Source organism: Periophthalmus magnuspinnatus, chromosome 15, assembly GCF_009829125.3.
Source record: "Periophthalmus magnuspinnatus isolate fPerMag1 chromosome 15, fPerMag1.2.pri, whole genome shotgun sequence".
NCBI classification, from domain to species: Eukaryota; Metazoa; Chordata; class Actinopteri; order Gobiiformes; family Gobiidae; genus Periophthalmus; species Periophthalmus magnuspinnatus.
The window spans coordinates 16,019,068-16,031,412 of NC_047140.1; the positions used below are offsets into that span (position 1 = coordinate 16,019,068).

Consider the following 12,345-nt stretch of genomic DNA (forward strand, 5'->3'; position numbering starts at 1 on the left):
TGTATTAACTTTCCCAATTGCATTGCGTAGTTCCACTTGTGTCTCAGTTGCTTTATATTACCGATATTACCACAATTTTAGATTAACAAGCAAAGCCCCGTTGTGCTATTTTCCAAGCGAAATATTTGTTAAAAGAGAATGTCCCTGTGTGGAGCTCGACGAGACACGACTTTACATGGCGCTGCCTCACCGGTAGTCCTCAGGTTGATGTTAAATTTACTCGAGCTGTCAGACATTTTATAGCCATTCAAAAGTTAAAATATTTTGTTGCTAGCTGCCATGGCAGCAGTCTTAATTTTCATAATTTTGAAACCCATGGATATTTTGTATCTGACTAAATCCAAGCTAGCACTAAACTATGACTACAACTGTGACTAAAGTAGAACTGATTCCAAAACTAAGCATAAGGGCTGATTCTGAACGTCAGAAAGTTCTGAAAGTCCACACCAAGGTCTGGACTTAGAACAAAGTGTTCTATCATATTCCTTTTTTCCTGGACTTTTGCTTTCACACCACTTCCCTCAAATCCGAACGTCTGGACTTTCCCTGGTGGTGTCTTTACTGTCGTGGGGTGAACAAGTGCTGTCATGTGTTTGGTAAATGGACCATTTTAGTTTATCTTACTCTATGTTGTTGTTATGGTCGTGCGCAGAGGGCATTTCTCAGTTTTGATGGCTTTGGTAAGTAGAATAACTTAACCGATGCTGATTATGGGTTCATTTGATGGTTTTAGGTCACATAAGGTTTATGTTTTACTCGAACAAGCAGCGGGCTATGTTTTGGCGGAGTGGTTTGCAGTGAACTTTGGTAATTTGACACTTCTGTGCAGCTCTCTCAAAGCACCACAATAGCAGGCCAACTATTTATTTTTTTATTTATTTCCAATTAAATCTGCAAATGAATAAGGTGAAGTAATTAAATACATGTGCTTTTAAACAGAGAACTAAATCTCCAATTGAATATGGTGAAGTAATTAAACAAATGTGCTTTTAAACAGAGATGTTTCGTAATATGTCAAAGTAAGAAAAAAACAAACAAACCATTGCACAGGTCTGTTTAAAAGAACATTTATTTAAGAATAATCTTGAAATGCCGATCTTGGAAGACTAAAATTAACCTTGCTGAAGTGATGTTGTGGCCATTTTGACCTTTGACCAAACCGTTTTTTGACCTCGTGAACTGTGGATTTAAGATAGATATTGTTATTGACGGATATTTTTAAACATATATTTTTGGATCCTGATGACAATAATCAGATCAGATGTTATGGCATTTGCTAAAACGTGTCTGTAAAGCCTCGGTTGGGGTTCAAATATCACCCAGAGTGTGAACCGAATGTGTCATCATATCGTCATATACTTGAGCTGTACAGTGTATGTCTCATCTTCTTCCATATTTCCCGATGACGCCATATCCCCATGTAAAGTATAGCTGTTCATGCTTTGCCTGTCCTGTATTTGAATTGGGTTTGAAATGACTTGCTTTACACCTGACAGTGCTTTAATCTGTACATACCGTTTTGAAATGTCTAATGTCTATACCTGTGAGAGCATCAGAATGAACAAGATTAGCTTCATCTTTCCAAACGCCCACATCCATGTGACATGAAGGTAAAATATGGTCTATTGATTCAGACACTGCAGCTGATGTGAAGTGAGGAGCGATGAAAACCTGTGAACTGTGTCTCACATCTCACAGTGAAAACATGGAAATGAATGAAACAAGTCAAGAAGAAGCACAAGTGGATCAGAACTATTTGGCAGTCAGAACAAACACGTGTGAAGAAGAAACGTGACGATTTGTTTAAGGTGTGTGAAGAAGAGCAGTTACAAAGTTGGTATGTCTCTAAATTAGACATATTGGTTTTAATTTTGGTCTTTATTGGTGCCTTAATATGTTTCTGTCACCTTTGCACTTGTATTTTATGTTTTAGAACGTAATATAATGTTTACATTTGGAAAACAGACTTTAAATTGACCAATTTGTGCCCAATTTCAGTGCAGTAGTTCTCAAAAGGAGCCTGACGATGATTTCAAATTTCTACTTGTGACGTAACAACCTGGGGAAAATTGAAACAGAGTGATTTCTGAGTGTTTAGAAGGAGAGGACCTTGTGCGTAGGATTAACGAAAACAGGTTTGAATGAGGTAAAAATACAGTCACATGAGGGAACATTAAAGCAATGTTTAAAGCTGTGTTATTACAACTTGCTTTGTTTGCAAAGGCAATTCTTATATTAGATTGTATTCTCTAACCAAAACCTCAAACAAATAACTATTCAGAATAACCACTTTCTGTTGTAAGAGGGAACTCATGCTGGGAAACTGCATGTCCTACCCATTAACCAAATGTATTTAAACAGTTTGTTAAAGTTTATGTTAACCTAATACATGTTTTTAATAGAAATAAGTTATTCACAAACGCACACATTTTCTTGACAAATTAATAATTCTAATAATATGAATCTAATATAATCAAATCTATTTTCATCCATCTCTCTGGATGAATACACATGGAAACTTTATCCTAAAAAAAAGAAAACATAAAACAAAACATACATTTCAGCCATATATCAAAGATGCCTTTCCTTCTCCTCTTCTTCATCACCACCAGTTTCAGTGCAGTCTTTACCTGTTTTAATCCTGACCTAACTTTCCAACTTTTTATTTCTTTATCTAAAGTTTAACTTTTTATAACCTTAAACAGATTTCAGGCAGTCAGTACTGGACAATCTCTGGTCAAATGTGTTCATTTCATTATTCAAAGCGCAACCCAGAAATGTATAGAATAGCAGTTGAAAATTCCCTGGTTATTTTGGAATGTTTATCAGAACCTTGAACCTGCCCAAACATGATTCAATAGTATAGTAATAGTCAATAGTGTCCTGCTTTCACCTGAACTGGAAATATATATTCAGACATAGAAAATGGGGTTTTGATTGACAAAGAGTATTTTTCATTCACATTCAAGGCCATAGAACTTAATAATTCAAAAACTTGCTAATTTAACACGGCTCTCAATTATTTTCACAACGTTGCTCAAAATTTAAATCATACTATGATTAAAACTTAAAACTTCCAACAGAATCTTTTTTGAGTTGTACACAGTTTAACTGCCCTCTATCTCATAATGACAGCTGCAATCCACAAAAAGGTTTTTTTTCTTTTTTTTTTGCTCCTAGAGACTTTTAATAAGTTCCCACCGAGAAATCAGGATTGTGTTTGATTTTTATTTAAAAATCTTTAAAATATTAAAAACAGAACAACTGTTTATTTGGAAATATTTTAATTTATTTGGAAATTATTTTGAGTTGTATATAAATTATTGATTTGTCCTATCTCACAATGACATCCGTAATCCACAAAAACTAAATTTTAAGGCCCTGGAGGCTGCAATCATAATTTCTTTCACCAAGAAATTATGATTGTTTCTAATTTTTGTTTTCTTAAAAAGGTGAAAAACAGAACATTGGTTTGCAAAGGTCCAAAGTTATTCCTTTCTTAATTATTCATAGCAACTAGCATGCAAACAGCGCATCAGCTCTACTTGTGGCTCATTGGATGAGGATGAAAACATTTTATAATTAGATGCAGACAGCACACAGTGATCTCATTCTGCCCATCAGAGCTTATTTTACATTCTATCTGTACTGGGGCAAAACAATTTCCATCCAAATGATTTATTGCAAGTAGCATGCTAACAGCGCACCAGCTCTACTTCCTAGTTCGCAGAGGATAGAAGCATTTTAATTAGATGCAGACAGCACACAGTGGTCTCATTATAACAATAAAGCCTGGTTTTAAAATATATCTGTACCGGGGCAAAACTAATTTTACTTTGTTAAACTATGACATGAGTAGATTATCATTTTACATTACAAAATACAATTTTGTGTAAGCTAATGATGAGGTAACTGTTCTAACAAAGTTAAAAGCTCATTAAAGTTAATTTTGCATAATTTTGCACGTCTCCTTTAAGCTATGTTTGTTGTAGACTAACAACAACCATACCGACCTAGCATGTTACACACCAAGAATGTCCAAGAGGAGTATTTTTCTTTGACGTCAAAAGCCTAGCACTAACTCATTTATCATTTTGGAGAAAATAAAGCTGGTATAACATAAGCAGAGTGCTCAGTGATGCAGTGTCTGTCTGAAAATGAACAGGATGTGGGTCAGTGGTGAATGAACGGAGAAGTAGATTACTTTATAAAGAGATGGAGGTGTTTATTTATAGACCATGGGAAAGTTTTATATTATGCTTTAGCCTATCTTTAGCCTGCAGTATTCCCTGTAGTACAACTATTCGGCGTGATACATGGGGTTGTCCTGGTGCAGCTAAACCAAAGGGTCCAACTTCTTCTACTCCCTCACACAACTGGTCCCTTGTTATAAATAGTAAATAAAAGGTAAAGTGCTCACATCATCATGCAAGTCCTCATCAGAGGCAGCCATTGGAGCTTTCAAATAGATTTAACATTCTTGACCTGAACGATTTTCCATGTCTACAGAGTCACAAGAAGTTACCACTGTGATAGTGCTCCAATGACATTAAACTACAACAGTCCGAGGTGTTGGAAAGTGACTTCAAATTGCTTATAGACACAGTGCTAAATTTAGGAAAACAAGGCGTAATGTCTGATCCAATTCCATTTCCAAGTTTTCAGTTTACTCAGATCCGCCAACTTCACATCTGGCTGAAGGGTTATTGCAGTGCTCTAGGAATTCCTTTTGTGCATTTTTGTGGATTCTGGAAGAGGAATAATCTAATTTGCCCGTGATGGCATTCATTTAAAATGCAAAACTTCAGAGTCACGGTATCACACTAACGCTGGAGTCTGTACCTAATACTGAGTGACTCCTTATGCATAGGATAAACAGCAATAAACATGACTCTTTGACAAAATCAGCGCCCACTGGATTAGACGCCGCATTAAAACAAATTAATGTGCAGATTTCACATAGAATATCCTGTAGACATGAGAGAATTTATCAGAGGTTGTGTAGCTTGGTTGATATGAGTATTAGTAACAAACCTAATTCCCAGGCGTCAAAGCGATCCCGGACAATCTCCAACAGATTTCCCTAAAGAGTTACACCTATCTGATATGCAAAACTTCAAGACATGGAAGAGCCTGGGAATTATACCTATGAATGTATGTAGTATCATATCTAAATTACATTACATTCAAGTTGTACATTAAAGTTGATCCAGATATATTTATAATTTCTGAAACCTGTCTGTTAAATAAAATAAGTGACGAGGAAATCAATATTGAAGTTACAAAGTTTTTTGTTGTGACAGGCAAACTAAAGGAGGTGGTGTTGCCATTTATGTCAAAGATCACCTGTCTGTGGACCTTTTATTCTTCTGCTCAAAGCCTACATCTTTTTAGTATCTGTCTTTGTGTGTTAGCTATGTAAATGACTGATAAAAAACTGAAACAACAAATGTTTTAAATGACATTTTCACAGCCCTTGATGACAGACAAGATTGTGTAGCTCTGTTTATTGAATTAACTAAAGCTTTTGAGTCAGTAGATTATGGATTTAACGACATGGCAACATGTAATTGGTCCCAAAATTATGTTTCAGACAGAACCCAGGCAGTAGTAGCTGTTGGATTGAAATACAATTTTTTAACTTGAAGTAAACGAGTACCAAAAGGCTACATTTTGGGCCCGCTGTTTTTAACTATATTTATTAATTTCATTGGTTGCAATTTAAGAGAAAACGTCATACATTTATACGCAGATGATACTGTCTGTCAGAAAAGAACAACACTGTGTAAACACAACAAATGGATACATGCAGTCATTTGTTTTGTTTGTTTTTGTTTGTATTGTACTGTGTATTAACAGGGCGCTCATGAAAAAGAGTCTGGTACTCTCTTTGGGCCTTTTCTTGTATAAAGATAAATAAAATGCATTACATTTAAAATCTGAGGTGTTCCTGAGTGCTATCCCTGCCCCAAGTCCATAGCTGTCTCTTTTCAAAGCCTACAAATACGCAACATCGCCTACTATGATTCATCAAAGCTCGGCGAATATATGGATTGCAACTTTGATTTGGGAACATGATAACATGGTTAACGTCTCAAAAAAGGACATTTTGCATAATATGTGGAGTTTTAGTGGCATTGCTTGCATTTCACATAAAGGTATTTCCAGCGCTGGATTTGGAAATTGTATGTAACCAGAATAACATTTTGTAATATATAATATTATTATTTTCTCCTTAGATTGTCCCTACCAGATCCATCTATTGCAGTAATTATTTCACTTGGATGGGGGAACAACATGGACACCAGTAACACCAGGAAGATAGGGTGAGTTAGCATGCATCGAATCAAACCCTCAACCCAGTCCGTTACACACAGTCCACTACAGATTGCACAGTTCCTATAGTAACATTATTTTTACATGACCCAAGGTTAAAGGGGAAGTTCAACCGATTTAGTCATCTTCAAAAGAACAGAACAGGAAGTGATGTAAGAGATAAATATCACTTTTTACTCACTTAACTCACCTCTAAGTTATGTACGAGCTGGTGCAATGAATGAATTGACATAGTCATAAACTCTCGGGAAATAAAATTAAATATCAAATTATAAATAGAATATGCAAAATAAATGAGTCAGATGAGTGTCAGTAGGAGAAAGACACAAATTAATTTAGAAAAAACTAAACAAAACAGAGAACCTTACCAAAAATCTGTGTCCATTGATTTGATATCGGTTGACAATAACAGCACATTCATACATTTTCATCTGAGGAGAAAGCAAAGAAAATGTGATTACTAAAACAAAAATGGCTGACACTATGTAAAAAATGCAACAGTCTGGCAAATTGATGAAAAATTCAAAATAATGTTCCTCTCGCATTCATGGACCAAACCAAGACTATCACATTCAGACTAGTTCACTGAAATCTCTTCATATTGTACTGATTTTCGGACAATACTGGATCCCATACTGATACCGACTTTTAACACTTAAACTCTCAGTTCCTCCTTACCTGGTGCATGAAGGCAGCCACATATCCCTGGTCCCAGCCCTCCACCTCCTCCCATGTCGGCAAGTTCATCCTGGTACCAAGAGTCTAAATCTGGTTCAAATCCAAGCTCCTTTGTCCAGGTTTGAGTCTAAAATTCAAAGTGAAATCCAAGATGGAAAATCCCAAGTCCCAGTCCAAGACCCAAGATTGATGTTCCCAAATACTCAGTGTATACCAATGATCAACAACCAATTTCAAAACTCAAGTGTGAGATCCAAGTCCTTTAAGATCAAAACCAAGACTTCCGAAAATCCACAAGCAATTTGACCAAGACCTTAGCTGGTCTAGTAAAAGAATGAACTACAGCCCGGTGTCAGTAATGTTAGCTAATATCCTATGCTGTGTCTCTATTTGAATGGTGAAATGTGTTTCACCATTCAAATAGAGATTTTTACATAGAGCTACAGTGTTGAAACATGAAGGAAGCCCCAACTTCCTTAAACAAAGTCAAAGCAAATTAAGCTAAAATGAAGTGACTGACTTCCCAAAAAGACCACAACATAATTTGCACAAGTTGTGATTTACTGTATTTGTGGCTTTTTTTAGACTTGGGGAGACCATCTTTAACCGTGCATGAAAAATGGGAGGATGTGGCAACCTTATAGCCACAGAATCTACAGTAAGATCCAGAAGTTCATATCACTAAATATCGGCTAAAAAAATTATTATAAAAATGGTAATCACTTAGAAAACCCTAACGCCTGGAGAAAGGTTCTTATTCTGTAAAGCACATTGAATTATTTTGTGTATGAATTGTGCTACACAGATAAACTTGCCTTGCCTTAAAGAATTTCCTTTGCAGTAAATTTACTGCAAATGACATTTAAATGTCTCAGCACTGCAGTACACACTGTATGTGGTAATGCACAGTGGTCCCCAACCACCGGGCCGGTTAATTATTTCTGTTGTATTTATTATCTGAGTCTGAACAATCGTTTATTTTGAAAAATCTTTTATTTTGAAAAATGACCGGATTCTCCCGGTTACATTTCCGTCACTTGAGCGCCGACAACTTAGCGTTCCGACGGCCCGCCCGCGTTACACGTTGCAACTTTACAGCAATGTACGTGTATTTCTGCGTCACCCACACAAACAATCTACACATCAAATGCCGTTTTTACAGAGAAGTCAGAAATGTGAATCTGGACTTCACTTACCATTGAGCGCTCTGGTTCTGTCAAACATCAACATATTCACACAAAGTTGGTCTCATTCGTTCCGTAAAGGTCCAGAGAATATAATCCAGTCAAGAAATTATGTCCACAAAGGAAGTTAGAGCCTCCATGTCCAATCTGCTGCAGGAAAGTGAAATCTGTTCCGTCACTTCTCCGCGTAAAAACACGAGACTGGATATAAAGATCCGCGCGTAAAATTATGCGCGCGTATTGCGTAATTTTACGCAGCAGTTTTGCGATTTAAACATGACGAAACGGACAAAACAAAGGAAGTACGCGACCGAGGACACTGTGGATGTTTGTACAAGTTAAACTAGAGTCATCTCGGACCCGGAGCGGTTCGTGGAACCGAGTGAAGATCTCATGGTGGACTCAGGAGCAGAGGACCTTATGTTTTGATGGACTGGATGCTGTTCCTGATCGGTAAGCGTGGCTTATTCTGCTATTAACTTAATTGTGGGTCAAATGTGTATCATGTGTAATCATTAGCATTAGCATTAGCCCCCCCCCGGTAAGCGGTAAAATTTTCAAGCGTTGGCCGGTCCACGGTGATAAAAAGTTTGGGGACCACTGGTATATCACACAATAATACATGTACATTGGGTTGTACTTGAAAATAGCTATATAAAACAACAGCCAGGCATGAGTGACAGACATGCGCGGGTGCGAGCATCAGAAAAAGCCATTTCTATTCACTAAATATAGTTTTAGAGATTGCTGTCCTGAACTAAACTCATGTGGGACGGAGCTCTTGTGGACACTTGTCGGCTGTACAGGCAGAGAACAGGTCATGGAGTGGTAGGCTAAACTTCACGTGTATTTAGCACTGCTCGATGAGTGGATTTACATTCAAGTCTGCCGCTCCACCAGTAAGTAACACATAAAGCCCATACACCCATGGTAAACCTATGTCTGCTCGAGAATTGACCCCCCTGACTGGATGAACATGCTAGCCTTTACCTTCGAACTGACACCGACATGACTTTTCTTAGAGGTGCAGAGGCACCCTTTCCTCTCCCACTGTACTCTGATACATATGCCCAGTATCTCTGCAGCTTAGAGCCGCGTAAACATGAATTGGTTCATAGCTGAATTGTAGAATTACACCAGGCATGTGCGTGTAGCCTCATTAAAATGCGAAATGAGGTTACCGTGGTCACTTAAGCCCTTATATCCTATGATTGATCATACCGTGGACTTACAGTATTGCGGTTACTGGGTCAGCCTTAATAGTCAGACAAACGAATAAATAAATAAATAAATAATACAAACATACGGCTTGTATTTTTAATACTCTCTAGTCATACTTTTTGAAGGGCAATGTAGTATTAACCAAAACTAATATTGCTATAATTTCTGGGGGATTGTTGCTATGATACCGGAAATAATAATAATAATAAAAAAATCTACCACTACATGAAACAATCATTTGGGTAAGATTTTGCCCTCATTAACTCACAAAAAAAGAATCACTGAAAAAGGTGGCTGCTATTGCAATCTGCTGAGGAACCAGGCCCACACAATGCCAATTGTCTCATTAGTTAGAAATACACTTAACTGTAAGGTTCATGTTAAACCTGCTTCTAATTTAAGAATTCCAAAGACATAACCTTTTGCTTTGCCACTCACTGAAGTTTATGCTTTGAATGCAAAAAATCCTATTTCCTATAGAATGTTCTATAACTATTTAGCTACTCACTTCAACTTAGGAAAGATCCAACTCCCCAAGTTCAATATCCGCCTTCCGCTTTCAAATCGATAAAAAGTGGGTGTCAAAAACAAAGGAGACGTTACATCTTGTTGCATTTGGAGGGTTGTTAATTGCTGTTATGTTGTTAGGAGCGGATCAAACTGTGAAATATTGATGAAATAAAAAGACAGGACTTCAGCACAAAGGCAGGATAACAAGGCCCTCCTCTGGCCTGTGGTATAAGCTGGGTTTGATGCTCCGTTGACCATTGATTTCAACATTTATAATAGCTTTAATAGGAGGCTCTGCTCGGTGGACTGTGTTAGAGAGAGCTGTGGTGAGACAATGAGACAACATTATAGGCGAATGAAAGAGTAATTTGGTCTATTATAAAAGAGAAATGTCAACATCATTATAAAACAATACTAGTTACTCTATTTTATAGTTATTAAAAATTCTTTTTGGCAATTTTAGTGCACATTAACTATATTTGGTAGCCTTTATGCCTTGGCTCCAGTGGCCACTGCAATTTCAAGTACTTGGTGACATCACACAGGACTACCCTGATTACAGCCAGGTGTTTTTGATTACAAACACCTGGATGCAGGGGCAGAGTTTGAAATGTGCATACCTGTTAGACCAATCATATTGTTCCTTATACCTTCAGACCCCGCCCCTCCTCCCCCTTCTTTAGTCCTCCAGATACTGCCCAATTATCAGCTCTACTTGAAATTTGGTTTTAGGTGCTTACTCTCACTTTAAAACAAGACTGAATTCTATTAATCATCCAACTTTATAAATCAAATGTTTTGGCAAAAGTTTGTTGTAAGCAGGCAAAAAAACTAAACCAAAAATGAGAGTAGCTATAGCATTTTATAATCTTCACTGGTTTACTATTAGGCTCACTGAGATTTCATTGTGCCGTGATATCACAATACAAAGGTTGTTCAAATAGCTTTTTATTTTTCACCTTTTCAGTGTTGAAAGAAACAACAAAATATGAAACAGTTAATTAATAGAAGAGCAGAAAGTGTCAAACATTTTGACTTTTAAAGTTATTCTTAAATGAATTGAGCTTTATAATGGTCCTAGATCTGTTTCAAGCCCTTTAGCTGTTACATATCATTTTACTGTGCATCCCATATTATGAAATTAGCCGTAAACTTCTCTGTGTTGCGTGTCCTACTTCTCTCACCTGTCCGGAGCCTGTCCTCTCTGTGGGACTGTCCCGTCACAGCTGTCCCTCTGTCCACTGTCTCATTAGAGTCTAAACCATCTGCTCCTCTGTAATTAGACTCTTGGTCCAAACAGAGCGTGTGCGTGCAGTCTCCAGAGGTCCACCGGCTGTCCACGGTTTAAGAACTCAACCTGGTCTGGATTTGGCCTGGACTCTGTCATAATTAAGTACAATAAAGTTAATGACATTATTCTAGAAAGTTATCTCAGGCTTTTAAAACCTTACACAACATCTTAAATAAGACATATTATACTTAAGTTTTCAGTGGTCTACATTATTGATCTAAAATGAATCTGTTCTGTTCAGATTCTTCCGCTTTTTGAAAAATAGCTTTGTTACATTTTTAAGTCTTGTGTGTATGATTCAGAGTCTTTTTTTTTTTTTTTTTTTATAGAAGTATGTACGCAGTGCATGAAAATAAGAGAAGGTGAAAACAAAATACAACTCTGAGGAAGCTTAGGGAAAATCAATGAAACTAAGCTAAGTCAATTTTGCGTAAAATGCCGCCTTGAAAATTGAGGAACACCAACTCATGACATCAGCAGGTGGAACTGCGTGTTATGAGATCATGTGAAAGAGACACACTCAATTTGCAGGATGACTCAAGAAACAATACAACTGTTTTGATACGTTTTTGGTGAAGCAACAGAACATGCAAAAAAGTAGAAAATATGTTTAGTTTTCCCCTGTTGTAGCTCCATAGACAAAACTAATAATGCCCACCCCATTATATTAGTGTGATATGATGCCTGGGACATGTCATAAAAGAGCAATGATGAAAGCAAGAATGAATACAACCCTGATTCAGAAACTCCAAAACTTTATACACCTGATAATTAATTACCACACTTAATTAGCCAAATCTTGTCCAATCCATTCTTCCTGTCTCCTGTCATTAATATTCAGCTGTTGTTTACCTCAGTCATGCTATTGTTATTTTACTGGAAATGACTAATACCAGACCAACTGTGAGAATTTATCCCACCATCTTTAATCATTGAGTCCTGCCAGGTGCCATTTTGGTAAACACCAAATCTACAGCACCTGTTTCCACCAGTCTGCCAAATTATACCAACTTTATAACTGACAAATTTACCACCGCCAGGCAAAATATTGAGAGCTAATGAACAAGCATTGTTTTATAAGAGGGTATTGGTGGCAGACTAGAAAACTGCATCTAGACACCTAAA

At 37.0% G+C, this 12,345-nt stretch overlaps 1 protein-coding gene across 1 annotated transcript in view; it reads right to left on the reverse strand.

Annotated features, from left to right (window-relative positions):
• The window catches only part of blnk (B cell linker), a 36,118-nt gene extending 28,949 nt beyond the window's left edge, over positions 1 to 7,169 (reverse strand). Inside the window, exons 1-2 of the mRNA XM_055227307.1 lie at positions 7,015 to 7,169; positions 6,705 to 6,767 (exon numbers count right to left, since the gene is read on the reverse strand). Of these exons, the coding sequence (XP_055083282.1) occupies positions 6,705 to 6,767; positions 7,015 to 7,083 (132 nt within the window). The 5' untranslated portion in view covers positions 7,084 to 7,169. The remainder of the gene's footprint in view (positions 1 to 6,704; positions 6,768 to 7,014) is intronic.
• Between the last annotated feature and the right edge of the window lie 5,176 nt (positions 7,170 to 12,345).